The 18,204-nt window shown below is 38.7% G+C and overlaps 1 protein-coding gene across 2 annotated transcripts in view; it reads right to left on the bottom strand.

Moving 5' to 3' along the window:
* The window catches only part of kaznb (kazrin, periplakin interacting protein b), a 160,281-nt gene that overhangs the window by 42,735 nt on the left and 99,342 nt on the right, over positions 1–18,204 (bottom strand). For both annotated transcript variants that reach the window (XM_042506826.2, XM_088089655.1), the window contains one exon: positions 1,710–1,820. In XM_042506826.2, coding sequence (XP_042362760.2) covers positions 1,710–1,820 — 111 coding nt within the window. The remainder of the gene's footprint in view (positions 1–1,709; positions 1,821–18,204) is intronic.

Genomic DNA, 18,204 nt, shown 5'->3' with positions numbered 1-18,204 from the left:
TTAAAGCCAGGAGAAATCCTTAAAGGTCTTTTTTTTTCTCCTACCCACCGCTGTATTGCTCTCACTTCTCTCAGCCGCACATGGTTGACCTGTCAGTCTGCATTATCAGTGCTGGGGAGTGTTGATAGAGAGCCAGGACGGAGCGGCATTAAGATATTAGCTAGCCTTAAGAGAGAAGAAGAGGTGAAAAAATAGAGGAGGAGGGAGGCTGAAAGCAGTGATGGGCACAGTGGGAAGATGGGAATGAGTGACTGAGGTCACTTGTTGCTTCCCATTGTTGATGAAAATGACATAAGGCTCTCCAAATAGCTGCTGAATGGATTCTACTAGCTTTGAGGAGATACTTTAGATTTTTTGAAGTGGATTTGTATGTTTTATATACAGTAGATGATAGTTATACCCCCGGTTTGGAGACATCGGCTGGAGTCTCACAAAGACGCCAAGCGATGTATTGCTGTGGATGGAGGCAACAACAAGTGTATTTTAGCCACCTAAAAAAATCACCAAAACATTAAGATTATTTTAAGTGTGCTCATTATTGTGTGCATTGTCACTGCTTTTACCTTTTTAGACAGTTTGATTCCTCTTCCATGCTGCTGTCAAAGCCACCAGACTCCATTTAGGAAAACAGTAATTTTAGCTCGCTGAACACAGGAACTGCTGGTCTATAGCTGCTTTGATCAGGTGGTTAGTTTTTGTTATTGTGTGACTTTGGTGAATCTGAACTAGCCCTTTTAAAGGCCAAAGTGACACAATAATGCAAACAGAATCGCTGATTGAGGCAGTGGTAGACCAGCAGCTCCTGTGTTCAGCAGTGAAAATATACTAAATTAAACTGATATTGATTTTTTGGGTGGGAATTTTTAGATGGCTAAAATATCTTTTGTTGCTGACCCCAATCTGCAGCAGACGATTGCTTAACTTCCATATTGGACTCCAGCCTGCTTCGCCAAACTGAAGGTGTGCTGATTGACATCTACCGTTAGTACAATACTGTCGCTTTAAGGAGCGAAATGGGATGAAAAGATTACAAATACAATCATTACAAGAATTATACTTCAGACTTTGGTTTGGCACCAGTATGAGAACAATGGAGAGTAATAGCAGTCTTTATGAGGAGAAAAAGATTGACAACAATACAGATGCAATCAACAGACTTTATGATCAATATCTTTTGTGGTGTGTATTATTACTGGTCAGTTTGACTACCGCACACGAGAGAGTGAGAGAGACCATTATCCTGAGCCTCACAGACCTCTCTATAAAACATTTTATTTGTCAAACTGATGACAGTGATTGGAGAAAATAAGTGGCCTTGCTGCGATGCAATAATTGCACATTACAATACAACTCTGGTGCAATAAACTTCAATAAAGCTCCTCAGATTAAAGCAATTTGCAAAGTAGAGTGCTTTTCTCTGGCAAGAAGTCAATCAAGTCTCATAGTTTTATGCTTCTACTCTATGCAACGCGCGACCAAACGTCATTTAGCCGTGATAAATCAAAGTGTACGGTGAAGGCCCTGGTGGCCAGGTACCAAGAGCTGTTATCTGATTGTTCTCACACTCTTAGCCCGCACAGGCCTTTGCTCCACTGTGAACCTCCCAGTCAAGCTGACAGCTCTGTGTCTTTTAACTGCCAGGATAAATCTCTGTGCACACTTCCTGCTGTCACCAAGGCAACACCTTGCATTTTCGAGCAGCACCGTACCTTTGCCTAGCGAGCAGTCTGGGGTGCCAAAGTCCATCAGGCTGGATATCTCTGTCGGGTAGCACATGTCTGTCACCACTGTCTTCTGCCTGTGATGCACTGATGGATCTGCTGGGGGAGAGAAATTCACAATAAATGTAAATTCATGACATCAGATGAATCAAATGCTTATTCTCTCATTCTTATTCACACAGCCAGGCTGCTGTAATATGTTGGGCTCATATTAACACTGTGTGTGTGTGTGTGTGTGCGCATGCGCATGTGTGTGTGTGGCTGTGTAGTCGTGTCGCTATAGCAGGCCTGTTAAATCAGATGATTCATTCTGACATGATGTCAATTCGGCACGCACTCCTGAGCTTTCAGACATGTTTCAAATATGAATCTGTGCAACAAATCACTGCAGTTGTCATCGACGTTTCGCAGCAATAATGAAGCACACACTGTATTAGTAATGAAGCATGTTTGTTTCATTATATTGCAATGCTTGGCTGACTTTTTATTCCTGTTTTTGTCTTATCTTAGCCCCGTTCATTTGAATCTTTCACACATTTTCCCTTTATCTTTAGCCCTTTCTACACTGCCTTTTCAGGGTGGAAATATTGTGCTGTTCTGACGCTTCATTGTGATGTATAAAAGGTACAATCGCACAGTGGGGGACGGGTGTGCCGTTTTGATGACATGTTATGTGTGAGATCAAATGCAGGCGATTTAGAGAGCAGTTACAAGCAGTTAGTGGCTAACTCAAAGAAAAAGATCAGTGTCAGTAAATGTTTGTAAATTGGGGAAACGATTACTTTTGGGAGCTCTTCACCCTCTGAGCAGAGGACGAGATCAACCGCCATATCACAGGGATGAGTAAAAGATTGTTACTGACGTGTTATGCAATTGTTATTGTTAAGTAAGTCCTGCCAACGTGTATGTTATACAGTGTTTCCCACAGAATCAGAATCAAGGTGTGGTGGTTTATGTGTGGGGGTTAGCAAACCTCAGCAAAAGTGTATACATTTTAAATCTATATACTTTTTGTCTTGTTTATGTGTGTCCTTTTTTATTGTTCTGTGCCTCTTTACTAATTTAGATGTTTTTGCAGGTCTGTGAACACAGCATACATTTTTTTTTATCCCTCCACAACAGTCAGAGTCACAGTGTGGATGATTGATTAGTTAATACAGTCAGAGCTGATCAGATCAATGGATGACAGGAGAAGCAGAGTGAGTGAAAACAAACTTTTAGTCCGAGTACAATGATGTGGTGCAAATGATTAATCGCATTGTAACAGCACTGTACCTATTTCAACAGCGGTTGAAAATCTATTTGTGGTGGCAGATGTTTTAACTGTGGCCGCCTGCCGCAATCGACTGAATGTGTGGAAAACCCTGTTTCATGTTACAATAGAGGCATTTACTGTTGTGTTAAAAGTCATGCCCATCATGCCTCTTCTGCTTCCATGATGCCAGCATGCTATTTAAAATCACACACTGGAGCATCATGATGCAGCTGTTGTTTAGTTCTGTGTGAAAATGCAAAGGATTAATAAAGAAGGGTCTTAGTAGCAGCCCTGTAGTGCCATCTCTGTGTAGAAAGGGCTATGGTCTCTTCTTTCCATCTATTTATGTGATTCCAGTGTACCTCACTGACCTTTTTTTGGGGCTCTTTACATTCAGCTAAGGACACTGATCAAGGACTCCTGAGAGCCCGACATTTTCTCGACTCTCACTTAATAATTTCTTTGCAGAGTTCAAGAAAAAAATATGACTGAGTGTGAATACATCTGATTTAAAATCATCAAGGTCCCCTGTCCACTTCTTTTCCCTTCACCTCCTTTTCTAGATGTTTCACCTCCACATGTAAAGCATGAAATACCATAAAAAAATGACAAAGATTCTTAAAGGCAGCAGTATCCTCGCTTTGGCAGAGAATGCTTTTGTAGAGCAGATACCATGGCATTAGAGAAATTATTTCCTCTTGAAGAGGGCTTCAGTTGCTGCTATTGATCTGAAATCTTCAAACTGAAAGTAATGCTGCTGATCTTATATATCCCTCTGACAGTATAAATGTTGCATTTCATGCCAGATAAAGGCGTGACAGTGCCTCCTGTATACGTGCAAATTCAGTGTTTAAATGAAACGTGTTTTCTAGTATAACCATTAGTGCAGCGATCGCTGTCTACCCTCAGGTGCCATATGAGCTGTACCATCTGCACAACCACTCTTCCTCAACAATGATCTCAGCTTCCCTCCTAATCTGCATATTCTGACAGTTTCATTTCCATGACCGTATGGTATTTATCTAGATCACTGACCTTCCCCTCCCTGCTCACCTCCTCTGTCCTCCTGACCTGTCGATAGCTGTTTAGGTGTTGTTAAGCTGACCTTTTCCTCCGTCTTTAATATGGAGATTGGACATCGGGCAGGCTCATGCTTGGCCGCTCTAAGGCTGCTTTACTTAGCACCAGCAATAATGAGAGAGAGAGGTGAGGCTGCTGGCAGTCTAACAAATTCACAGACAATGTATTCCTGCACTTAGCTGAGGGTGTTGATGCTTTGTTCGCTTAGAAATAAAGACGTCAATACATAAATATACAGCTGTAACGTACAGCCTGGTTTGGTGAGCTATTGTTTCAAAATGTCAGCACTCTTAAAAGAGCAGCCTGTCAAATGGGCAAAAAATGAACAATGTACCATAATTGTACCATAATCACGATGCATTTGCATATGTGTGCTTTATGTAAAGGACGCACTTCACCATACTTCAGTCATCTGAACTTTTCACTGGTTAAAATGAGCCCCTTTTCCTCTGGGTGGGGTTGATTGGCTGGGGTCCACTATATTTTAAGGAAAACACTGTGTCATCGTGTCATCGAGTCTGTATCAGTGCTGTAAAATAAATAAATGTGCTCTAAAGGTGTGTGTGCAGTATATCTGCCTCCTCTTCTCTGCCTGGTGACCCTTTGCTGTCAGAGGTTAAGGGTTATGGAAATGATAAGGCCAAGCTTTGCAGGTTTATCCGCAAGCAAACTGACAAAACCAGACAGAACAGGGGCACAAACAAATAAATAATGACTGTGATCAACCCATGACAACTGCAAACATGTTTTTCAGTTATTTCATATATCATCTTCATCTCTCTATGAAATTATCTTTTGGGGAAATAGCAAATTTTCATTAGGCCTGTTGTCAGATGTCCATGAGTCCATTATCTATAACTGCTCATTCTGTTCAGGGTCACAGCGGAGTAGGTGCCGATCCCGGCTGACATCGGGCGAGTGGCGAGGTACACCCTGGACATGGAGACAGACAATAATTCACTCTCACACTCACACAAATGCCAGTGGCAAATGGACCTGCACTTGAATAGCACCTTTCTAGTCTTTTACTATATGTGTCACATTCAGCCATTCACGCAGACATTAACACACTGTTACCGTACAAGGTGCCACCTGCTACTCTGCAACCATTTCTAACGCACTCACACACCAATGGCAAAGCCATCGGGAACAATTTGTGGTTCTGTATCATGCAGAGGTGGACAAAGTACACAACTCTATTACTTGAGTCAAAGATACTCCTGGTCAAATATTACTCCTATTATATTACTTCCATTTCCTTTGTATATATATATTTGCATATATTTCATTCAGTTGCTGCTCTCTTATTTGCTGCTGCAACAAAACAATTTCCCTCACGGGAGTAATAAAGTATTTCTATTCTATTCTACTCTATTTTATTACCCCAATACAAGTGAAAGTTGCTGAGTCAGATTATTACTTGAGTTGTACTTTTTAGTATTCAAAGTTTTTTTTAAATTTTTTTTATCTAAACACATGTTCGTATAATGTCACAATACATTTATGGTTCCTAAGGACCCACTGAGTGCACTGACTTTCTGGTAGAAGCTTTAGAATGAAAATTCTTGTAGGCAGTAAGTTTAGGCACTGTGTTATTGCACTGTAAACAGAGCAATGTTTAAAATTATACAAATTATCCTTCATCTCAAAAACTACAAACATGGACTTGAGTTATGGCAAATTAGTGATCTGGTCGGAAACTTCATCTCAATCTGCTGTCGGAGACATTTCTAACGCCGCATAACCAAATAGAACCATCTGCTGATGACCTCTCCTCTCTACCGGTGAGCTGCCCCATCTGAGCAGCACATGTGCAGTTAGAGGTACGAGAACACCACTTCGTACCGAGAGCGTTCAAAGAAATGAAGTCTAAAGAACAATATTTGCCTTTCATATGTAGTGGAATCAAAGAAAGGTTTCTAAAAATAAAAACTCAAGTAAAATACAGATACTCAAAAACGTATGTAAATGTACTTCATTACTGCCCATCACTGCTATCTTGCCTAAGGAAACTTCAATATGTGCACTGGAAGAGTCAGGGATCAATCGTTCCTCCGATTAGTGGACACTTCACTCTACCTCCTGAGCCACAGCTGCCACAAAACCTGTATGCTTTTGAACTGTCAGAGGAAGCTGGAGAACTTGGAGAAAACTCATGCTGACACAGGGCCAGGAGGGCCAGAGTGTTCAAAACCGTATTGCTGAGAGGCCACAGTGCTTACCACTGCAACACTTTGCCGCCTGATGTCTGGTATGACTCATGTCAAATAATAATTGCTATTACATTTAAGAAAACAAATCATGTTTGCATTCAAAAGTCATGTACATTGACTGATTGATTTGTTTATTTAAGTGTCATGCACTTAATTGTGCACCGACACTGACAATAACAATACAGAAAAGATACAAAGATGCGCGTGTAGCCCTTTCTAATACGTCCACATAATATAAATTATACAAGGAGATTTCATAATATACAAACCAATAAAAGACAATTATACCAGATATAGTGTTTTCTGGTGTAATGTCCATGCATTTTCAATGAATCTGGCTGAGGCATAAATCTCATCCTTAAAGAGCCAGCTCAACATATAACACTCAACACAGAGTTCTCATTCTCACACATTTATCATTTTTACATTTTTGAAGGAAAGAAAAAGAATTTTTTTGTGGATATGTCCTGAAGTGTCCCATTAGAGATGTCTCTGGAGGGACAAGCTGTTTGGTGTTTTTGACTGACAGCTGAGCCGGTGGTCAGACATTGTGAGCTGCTCTCTAAAAAGGAGCTACCTGTGAAATAAATGTGTTTTACACTGATGTGTATCTCATCCTGTCAGATGGGAATATCTATCAATATGGACTGCTCTTAAAAATGAGGCAGCTCACATTGTATTTCTATAACTCTATAACCAAAAATAAAACCTGCGTTAATAGATCTTTTTCACAGCAGACACTTTGACATGTCCTCGCAGGAAAAGTGCAGGTGCTTTTAATAAAAGTAATAATGGCTGTATTCTGCTTAGTGGAGGTTCTGGTACTGCAGCTTACACTGAAAAGCAAGCTGTCACCAGGGTGCAGGTGACCAACAGGGAGCTTGGATCCTCTTAAGGAGAGACCCCCTTAACAGAAACATAGCTTTTTTTAATGCACTGGTCAATTTTGAGAATTTAGACTATTTTGTTTGAGTATTTTTGTCTCCTTTCAGAATAGTGGAAACAAAATGTCCAAAATACACATTTAGGTGTTTATTTTAGTTCAGATTTCTATTCTGAGAATGTATGCTAAAAGTGCATATTTGATTAGATAACACCTCATTTGCATATTTAAAGATAAAATTTCAGAAAAGGTGTAATAAAAAAAAGCATTTCTCTTAATGTAAGCAATCAAATGGAGTAGTTTTATAGTGACATCTATTAGTTAAATTTCTTTTTAACTTTTTCAACTGTTAAAATTTTGTCCAAATATATATATGGTATTTTACAATGCATATCTTTAAAGACCATTATTCTAAATATTTGTAAACTAGTAATCTCCACTTCAGTAGCACCTGAATACACCAAACTACACACTTTTATGCCAACCCATATTCTCAAGGTTTTTGCAGAGAAGTTTTGTTTTTTTTTAATCATTTATAGCCTGATATGTAAATCATAGAAAAATTCTGAATATCCAAATTCCCTCTATAAAAAATCTTTAACACTAATGTGTCAACAAAACTAAACAATAATTTAGAACTTGACTTTATCCAAAGTTCAGATTTTTGTTGTGAAAATGTGTGCAAATTCGAGCATATTTAATTGGATAAATAATTTCAGAAAATTGTAATATAAAAAGAAACTGTCTTATCGTAAGTCCTCAACTGGGGAAGTTTATCCATTAGTTAAAAACTGCACCCTATTACCTGGGGTGTCTCTCTTAATAGGACATGATTTTGAGTGGGGTCTCTAAAATATTGACAATTTGCTATTTTTTGCATCACCATGAATCATGTATAGAGTTAGGTTCTTATTGATGTATGATTCACGCATGAAGGTGATTCATCTTATCATGCAGTTTAACAAAGATTCCAGCATGCATGCTATATATTGGTGTGGATGTTTATTTAATGGATTATTACTTATCAGATGTGCTGATATAAAACAAGTCTGCTGATATAAATGTTTCTGTGCAGCCTTGTTTTAGCTTGTGATTCTGCAATCAGTCAGCGTCATCTTGATGAAAGGACATCGACAGCACCACGTCATGCAAATATGACTTTTTAAAAAACAACATTTTGATTGACTATATGCAAATCTATCTCCAGAGATGGATGCATAATGAAAAAAAAAATGAATGTAACAGTTATTGTAATTTTTGCCTCTGAGGAGAAAACAAGACATCTTATTTACAAAGCACACTGTAAAATCTCACAAGCTGATCTTACTTAAGATGATTTTGGAAACTGATTGCCTTAAAAAGGGAAAGTATATATAACAATTAATCTTAATTAACGTTTACTTTATATCTAATTGCGAAGTGTACTTGAAATTTAGCTGTATTTACTTAAATTTGTGAAGTTGTTGCAACTTAAAACGATAAGTGAAATTAATTTGTTCTTTCCAGTTATTCAGTTATTCTGACTTAACTTTTTTGGATTTTACCAATGATGAAGTTAGGAGATCTGTGAGTTCTGTTTTCTTAACATGTTTAGGAAAATACAAGTATGATTAACTAATTTACAACCAGCAGAATACAGTTTATAGCCCAGTAAACATGGTTAACTGAAGTTGCTAAAACTTAGAACGATGGATTTATCTAAACTTGTCATTTTTAGGTGGCAACAACTCCACAAAATTACGTAAATAGCCTAACAAAATAGAAAACAAAAACTAATGGTCACATTTACTTCCAAACTTCAAAGGAATCGGTTTCCTGGCTTACATAAAAGTAAAATCAACTTGTTAGATTTTACAGTGTAGGACTATTTTCCTGTCGCTAAATATCCCAAAAATAAGCATTTTAATTTCAGTAGGACAAAAAGTGTTCTTATAATCTTTTTAAAAATTAATGTGAGTTTCTTACAGGCAGTGAGGGAACATACAGCCCTGACAGCATCACAAGGGAAAACACCCACTAGTTATTAATGAGAAAATGCTAATAGTGTGTGACTGCAGAAACACCCGGCGGTGCGGCAGGAAGTCAGAAAGGCTATCCAAACATCTGAGACAACTCCCCTTCCCGGCCAACACTCAGCTCAGGGAGGCAGACGACATGTTTGGGACATGATGGAAAGAGGAGACAAACACTCAGTGGGAGTCGGAGAGGGTATTCAAGCAGAAATAGGAGGCAACTATCATTGGTGTGCAGACAGCTCATCACTGCCCACCCTCAGCCAACCTTTAATTACACTGACATTCAGTCCGTCATGCAGGCAGCAGACACATTCATTCCTGTATCAGTCATCGCACCGGAAAGGAGGGGAACATCGCCATGTTACTGTGGATTCACAACACCCTGAAACATACCGTCCTGCTGAGTGCAGTAACACGACTGTGTGTGTTTTAGCATTCTGAGAGAAACATATATAGGTACCATTCACAACAGTTTAAATTGGCTGGGGACATTTTGTTATTATAAGGTTTGAGAGGTGATCGGCCATCGGAGCAGTCCTTCCAGAAAAAAGGTCACTGAAATGTTTATTATTTCCACATATTCTCAACCACCAAAAGGTCTTTGTTCAGGGAGGAGAGCGACTGTAGACTCGGGGTTGTGGTGCACAGCAGAATACAGCAATTCAAAGCCTCTGCAGCAGAAACGAAGTTATAGTTTTTGTTAATTGCTTTTTTTTATGTACTTAGAAGAGTTATATGGGAAAAAAAGTTAGTTTAAGAACAAAAGCAGAGGTTAATGGCTTAAAGGGACAGTTCAGCCCAAAATACAGCCTTAGCCTCTTACCTGCAGTTTGTTTTAGTGTGAGTTGCAGAGTGTTGTAGATATCGCTTTCTCTCCAATATAACAGAACTAGATGGCACTCGATTTGTGGTGCTCAAAGTGCCAAAAAATGGATTCGAAAAACTGCGGGCAGTTTAATGTAGGAAATATTTCTCTCTGCTAAAATACACCTGCCAACCATATCACTGTGACAGAATAAAGTGTGCATCTACTCATGAAAGAGAGGCTCATGTTCATGACAGCTCGATAGTAATGAAAATGATGGTGATTACCAAAGGGTTATATCCAAAATCATTCATTTTTTGGTAAGAAGTTTTTATGTAGAATATCACATGCATTCTGACGTTTTGCATCCTTTCACTGTGCAGGAGTCCCTTATTTTGGCATAGTCTATTTCAGGACATCTTTTCAGCTTTATCGCCTAGTTGAAAACATTTGTAACAGAGGTAATCTAAAATGAATCAAATGTTACGTTGCATTACTTTGATGAAGTAATTAAAATAGTTAACACTACTTATTTTGTTTATAACAGGGTAACTAGTAATCGTGAGCTAGCTTAGTGATGCTAGGTGAGCTAGCAGTAGATGCACGCTTCCTTCTGAGCAGTGATGCAGTTGGCAGGTGCAGTTCAGTGGAAGTAAAATAGTTCCTACATTAAACTGCACACAACAAGGTCTGTGGATTATCTTGAGTAACCAGGTCATGTTTTACGGGATGAAACATTGCTGTTGAGTTTTTCAGATGTATTTTTTTGAGCACCACAAGCCGAGTGCCATCTAGTTCCATTATGTCGGTGAGAAGGAAGACACCAAACTATCTAGACTGATAATTAGCACTACAGTTAAGAGGAAAATATGTGTTTTTGATTATTGGGATGAACTGTCACTTTAAGCAACACAGTGACAAAAAATGAGTTGAGATGTTTTACATAATCCTAAAATGTAAAGCCCTGAAGAGTTTAACCATTTTCTGTGGCACACAGTAATTATTTCCCATTGGCATGACAATAACCATAGCGTCTGAATTTCTATTATTTCCCCTCTTGCATTTAAATTGGCATGACATAATGTGAGAAGAATTTGAAACACTATCTAAATTGATTTTCACAGCAGTGAATGCATTAACAAAGCTAAATGATGTGATGCCTTTTGGGTTTTTAACCTTTGGCACAAGATGGAGCCAGGGAGACTTCACAAGGGAGACTGCTCATCCCTGACCCCGACGCTCACAGGTCGCTCCTGGTATTATCAGGCACAGACACATGGAGCTCATCCAAATCCCAGTGAACAGAGTGCTGACAGGGCACTCCCACAGCACAATGCATCTCCACTGGTGGCTATCATTAGCAGTCTTTGACAGAGATGGAAACAATGAATCAGACACAAAGCTCCTTTCTGATGAAGTTAGATATGAAATCAAAAATACTGTGTAAAACCAGGAAATGACAAATTGAAAATTCCATAAACTCAGGCTGTAAACATGTCAGATAATTATTTAAGGACAGCGGTGAAATGCCTTTGAAGGAAAGTTGACTTAGTATTCAGCGTGCTTTTTACACCGTACGAAAAGCAACAGATAGATTTCTCCTTTGGGACACATTGAAAGTGAGACTATATGCTGTATATCGAAGGTCGAGCTGTCACAACTCTATCATACAACCCAAACATGCAGCCAAAACAACTGCAGCAAAATGTCATCCCTCTAATATTTTTCTTCGCCAGGAGCTGAAAACCTACTGTCTATTAATCTGTGTTTATAATCATACGTGACACAGTGAATCAATACTCCCAGTGCTCACAGAACATTAGGCCTGAAAGGCTGCTCCAAGGCTGCTGTGATCCATAGCCTCTGGAAGCTGTTTGTGTGCCGCCGTTAAGAGCACAACAGCAAACTGCCCCGAGGAAACGTGCACAAAAAAAGAACCTGTTCAGGGACACATCCATTACATCAATGAGGAGAAATTGCTTGAGGATGACGAGCGTCCAGGGTTACCGGTGTTATGGCTGCTGTTGCTCAGCGCAGCAGTCTGCGGTTATGTTGCATTTCTCTCGCTGACCAAAATGGAAAAAGGAAGGTTTGTTTTTTTTTAAAAAAAAAAACAACATGTATGGAGGTGGAGTGTCCTGAGAGGTACTCAGGAAGCCCTTTTCAGTGTTGTTCAACTGTAAGTGCAGATTTTTCATTACAGGACTGAGAGATGGGCGATAAGAAAATATATTCTGTGGTGATATAAATGTTTCCATACCGTTTATGAGGGGCTGTTATCCGTTTAATGTCTCAGGATGTACCAGGCTTTTGTGGCTAATGTAGCAAATCACAAGAAAGGAACAGTTTTATGGCAACAGTGGATTTTTGAATCAAAGTGATAAAGTTTAGTGATTTGTCACTTATCCAGTTCACTGGATTAGAACAAAAGAGACATTATCATCTGGTTATTTTAGAAAAATAAGGGACTGCTGGAACATTATTGGAGTGGTGTTAAGGGTTGAACCTGTTTTACATTCATCCATTTCACAGATGCATTTGTCCAAAGAGATGTATGAATAAGGTACAATCTAAATTTAAATTTCTAAAAAGAAAAAAGGCAGGGTAATTGATGTTTTCTCTCCTCTTGACTTTAAAAAAAACGGGAACACCCTCCTTTTAATATCTAAATGGAACAGAGACAGAAATGCAAGGTGTACCTTTGTGAACCATGGAGCAGTCAAAGTTGTCTTTTTGTTGTGTTTTTGGGTAGTTTTATGTGTTCATGCAAATGAATGACTGTAATAAAAACATAAATGTGGCAGTGTTAATTTAGTAAGCAAAAACTATGACAAAAATGTTCTGTAATTCCTTTTGTTTTCAAGGGACATTGACGAGCATGTTACAGATTAAGAAAAAAATCAGGATCAATGCATGAGTTAAAAAAAATAAGGAAAAAAAGACAAACACACCCAAAATCTCAGACTACTCTACTTCTCCAACCTAATCATTTTTATACAGTCTCTTCACTGTTTCTCATGTAATTTTGCAGAAAGTATCCTTATATATATATTTATAGACATAAAATATGATGATAAAGGAATGTATCCATATCATAAAACTATTCAATGAAATCAAATTGAGAATTAAATCATGTCAGAAAAAAATGGCCTGCCCGGTTTCACTCCAGACTCATCAAATACTGATGCTTGGTCAGCTGACATCAGAATCAGACACACAGAGGCACCCTTAGTGGCGGTCTGAGAGTAGACGTCAACAGTTTCTGACACTGTGGCCAACTACTGACATCTAAAGAGTAAGAGAGTCCACCCCACAAACTAAAAGTCAAGTTATTTCAATAAGAACGTAGTGTGCTGTTATGTGTCTCATGCAATGCAAATGAGACATATCACAGGACCCGATTAACAGGCATACTTATTTTAAGCCACACCATGTTGTTTTTTTCTAGACCTAACCTCCCGCCTCTGTTGCCTAAACCTAGGGAAATAAGCCTACATTACATTTTATTACCACATTAAACGTTTTTTTTAAAGACTGTATGTATTTAACAAAAACTGAAAAAACTGTATATTTCCTGTGAAGATTAATTTGGAAAGACCATGCGTGTAATGAGCGTAAATTTATACACCATCCCTGGATGTCTAAACCTAACGCTGGAGTGTCAAATTTTGATGTGTAGAGCCACTAACGGGATGAGAATTTGTTGAAATGGCATGATTATAATACTACAAACCATGTTAAGTGAAAGGAGAAATTTGAGAGTGCTGCTTTGATGGCACATTATTACAAGGCACTGCAAAAGACAAGTGAGTAGGGACTTTTGAATGAGTATCCTTTAAATCACTAAATCAGTATCACATGCCACACCTGCTCAAAACAATACCAGCTTTACAGAGCTCAACGCTGTGATTAAACTGAGCTACGTTGTTATGCTGAAACCAACACAGCTGAAGGGCTCCAGAGAGCAGAAAAGTACCTCAGCTGATTATTCATAACAACACCATCAGGAAAACAAGGTTATGGGATGATGCCTAACCTTGGATGCTGTAGTTGTGCATCATCCCATATGACTGGTATGATGATCTACGCTGGCTGATGAAAAATCACAGTAGGGCTGACCTGTCAAACTGGAGTAGTAAGGGACTACAGCTTAACAATAAGCAATCTGTCTACAACTATAAAAAAAAAATCACATCATCCTTCATGCCGGCTACCTTATAGATGTAGGCAGAGGGCAGATGCAGGACAGTAGATCAAACATTTGTAATCATTATCTTTGAGGCTCAACCAATGAAAAATGTGGAATCTGTTATGGCCTAGATAATAAATGTTTCTGTAACCCCACAGGATTAGCCGCCGCCAGTTTTACCCTAGTTAATCCAACTCAGCCTCCTCGAAGAGCGCCACAGTGAGCTCGAGGTTCAGTTGGACTGACATGGTCCTGTCCTCTGCCACAGTGGTGGAGACTACATTCAAAACATCAGGGAGGATTTTTTTCTTTTATATAGGCAGCTAGGTTTAGGAGTTTTTTTCAAACTTGTTTTAAATAAATTGTATTACATGTAGTATGTGTGTGCCAGATTTTCAAAATCAAAGTTGTGGAAAATATATTTCATAATATAAAAATAATGTTAAAATAAATTGAATTGCACAACAAACAGATCTAATGTAAGAAAAACCCTCAGTGTGCTAGCAATTGGAGTAAAACTGAAATGTATTTAGTATATAGTTTTTGCTGAGTTATATTTTTGAGTTTCAAAATTTCAGCAGCAGTCAAGTATACTTTAAAATGGATATCTTCAAAATTATAAAAGGAGGGTAGTCTTTTACGCAAAATAATTCTACATACTATTGTAATATATTGCTAGAACATTTTTCAAGTTAATTACGTACTTTATATCAGCCGAGATATTAGGATTGTAAAAACTGAGTAGTGTATATATCTTTGTAAATGTGAAGGCTTTTTCAAAATAAAAGTAATCTAAAAGAAAGATGACATTATTTCTACATAATCTCTAAAATGTCACAAATAGGGATGGGACTTGTCTTTATTGATACCGATGCCGTTATTGATTCTGCTTTTCAGTCAGATTCTATATTCGATTTCTGTGTGGACAAAAAGTAGGCCTTAACAGGTTTTCAGCATCAATGCAACTGTTTACTGTGTTAGTTTCAAAAGAGTGCAAATAAAGTGAAAGAATATCTGTACAGAATTTGTTTTCATTTAGGTTTTCTTAGTGAAAGACGAAATCTGCTATAACAGGATATTTACCCCTCGGTAACAGATGTGTTTTGCTCAGTTGGGAGGCAGTGGAAATTGTGCATAGAGTCAAATACATGGCATTCCTAGAATTTAAGGACTTTTTGCATAAAAAAATAATATAAAAATGTTTTAGCTGGTGTTCAACCCTTAATTGAATTAATCATTTTACAGAGATTACAAGCAGCACTGATGTCAGCAGGGATGAGATGATATTGGATTTTCTGCCGATATCTGATACACCACCTGGCTCATCTGCCTGATAACCGATACCAGTACATATATCCACTTTTCTCACCACCTAATTTAAGTGACCATCAAGTAGTGGAGTTTACATCGTATTATGCACATGTTCACTTTGCCAATAATAGTTAAAAAAATGATTGGCTGATTCAAGTATTTCATTTATCGCAAAAATTGGCTGATATCAATGACATGCTGATATCATTTTGCATCCCTAGTTCAGAGGCACATGATTCCAATGGATTAGAAAATTTAAAACCAGTTTTCAACTTGCACCATTTCTTAATGCCTAGCCCAAGTCCTCACAATTTCCATTTCTGCCAAAACAACACAATACACACACACAAAGTCCCTCTCATACTTTCACACACTCACTTGTGAGCTTGCACACACACACACACACACACACACACACACACACACACACACACACACACACACACACACACACACACACACACACACACACAGACCTTCTGCTCTCATAGTTGATACTGTGGGTCACAGCTGGTCACTGCAAGGCATCATCTGCCCTGCCGTAACCCAAAGGCTTTGCCGGACCAGGAAAGCTAGATGAGGGCGGATTTTAACTGAAGATTAAGCTGAAAAAAAATCAGCTTGGAAGAAATCCAGCACTGACACAACTAAAAAAAATTCCTCCAGCTCCTTGTGCCAAGGCCTTTCCTGCTTTGGTAAAAAGCTTCGATGATGGCGGCAGCAGCGGGCCCGGCCTCAGCTCTTTAATATTGTCCGAGTGTGTGGGGACATTTGGAAAATGTGAGCCGTTTCGCTGACCTCTATTGCCTTATGGGCCTGGGAATTGATTAACACTCTTTTCACACATGCCAGTCCTGCCACGCCCGTCCCAGCTGCCTCTGCAGAATTCAAGAGGGACCCTTGTCTCTGTCTGGACAGCAAGACTGGGACAGAGGACAGAACAGGCATCACGTGCTTGGCTCTGAAAGACAGCTGGAGGTGGAGTCTTAGTTACAAATGGTGGAGAAGCTGTGTTTTACAAATCTTGTTCCACAAGCAAAATGTAAATTTACTCGTTTAGAACACAATTATTTTCCAACACAAAACAACTGTTGTAAAGCTGGATTCCTACTCAAAATGGACACATAAAACATTAGCAATAAATATATTTTTTGAATAGGATATTTTATTAAGTGTTTTTTTTCTATCCATTCCAATGGACAAAGAAACTTCATGCAGTAAAAATGACAATAAATTATAACAAGAGATGTTATTCCAACAAAACTTGAGATTATTTATTTTTCATTAATAGTAAGTCATATCAATGTATAAAGTGATGCTTCATAACACACTGCATAATGGATGGACTCACTAATCATAGATCTAGACTTCCTACAAAAGTTATGTCCGTTGCAATGGACGGGGAATCTGACCAGGTTAATTTTTTGCAAGGTAAAGAAGAGTTTGCAAGGAAAGAGGAACAGCAGCCGAAAAAGCATCACAATAATAAAAGATTAAACGGCTCCGGTGGGAGAGCAGAGCCCCTTCTCCAGGGGAAACCTTCACTACTCATCAAGCCGAATAATACAACACAGTAGCACAGCCCTTGAAGTCAATGGTGGGCGTAACACACAGAGTGCACTGATTTCTGTTGGGGCCGCTGCAGCATAATAGCTGTAGTCATATGTGAGGCAAAGTTTGAAGAGCTGACCAAGAGAGAAGCTGGGCAAAGGTGTGAATAATAGAACTGAGACTAACATTTTCACTGGGCCCAGACGAGCCAGCTGCTGATGGAAGGACGGGCATCACCCACGCAGGAACCCGCATTGTCAGCTCTACCAGCGAACATACCGTCTTCAAACAGAATCGAATATCATCTGCAATGTACAACAACTCAATACAGCAGAATTTAACTCAAACCTAGTGCTGCTGAAGCAAAAAAAAAAAAAACAAGTCAAATCAAATGGCAACATGTTTTATTGATTTTTAAAGATGCTATTGTGATGTGACATATCTTGTTATAAATAGCGTGTGCCTGCTAGAGTTGCCTCTACTGTCTGTTACAGTTGCTAATTGCAGGAGAAAAGCAGAGAGAACACACAAAAGCCATGCTGTGCTGCTGGCATCAGGGGTAATACGAAAAAAAAGGCCACAAGTGCTCTTCTGCTATCTTGGACCCGACAACAAAGTGTAGAGCTATTAGTCAAAATTTGTTCCTGTGCTGTAATGATCCTCAAACTGGCAGCAGCACAATGGAGCATGCGGGAGTCTGAGAGACGTGAAAAAAATGAATTTATAATGAACAAAATTACTGACAGATCCGCAATCTTTGTGACACAGTTTTCCTGTTAAATAATAATTTTGTCAAGTTAACCCTTTTTAAATGTGATAAATAAAAATAATTAGATGATCCTATTTGGTATTTAAACTCACTAGCTTGTATTGCTATACCAGCAGAGGTACTGAATACATGAATATCTGATTTGCTATACTTTATTTTCCCTGAGGGGTAACTTGATTCTAGCTTTATTTCACTGTGCAATTACAAAAACGCATATCAATAAATACACAGCACAAGAAAACTAGAAAAATAATGAATAAGTTTGAGCTTATTCAAAACATACACACATGGCTGCACAAAAAAAACAAGCAATCTCAACCCAGCCACTCATCCCCGACACCCGAGTGCTTCCTCAAGTGGCATTGAAGAAATCTTACACAACCCTACAACATGTTACCTTTATGTTAAGTGC

Source organism: Plectropomus leopardus, chromosome 2 (assembly GCF_026936395.1).
Source record: "Plectropomus leopardus strain MGB_pleo_1.0 chromosome 2, ASM2693639v1, whole genome shotgun sequence".
Lineage (NCBI taxonomy): Eukaryota > Metazoa > Chordata > Actinopteri > Perciformes > Serranidae > Plectropomus > Plectropomus leopardus.
This window is presented reverse-complemented; position numbering and strand designations above follow the sequence as displayed.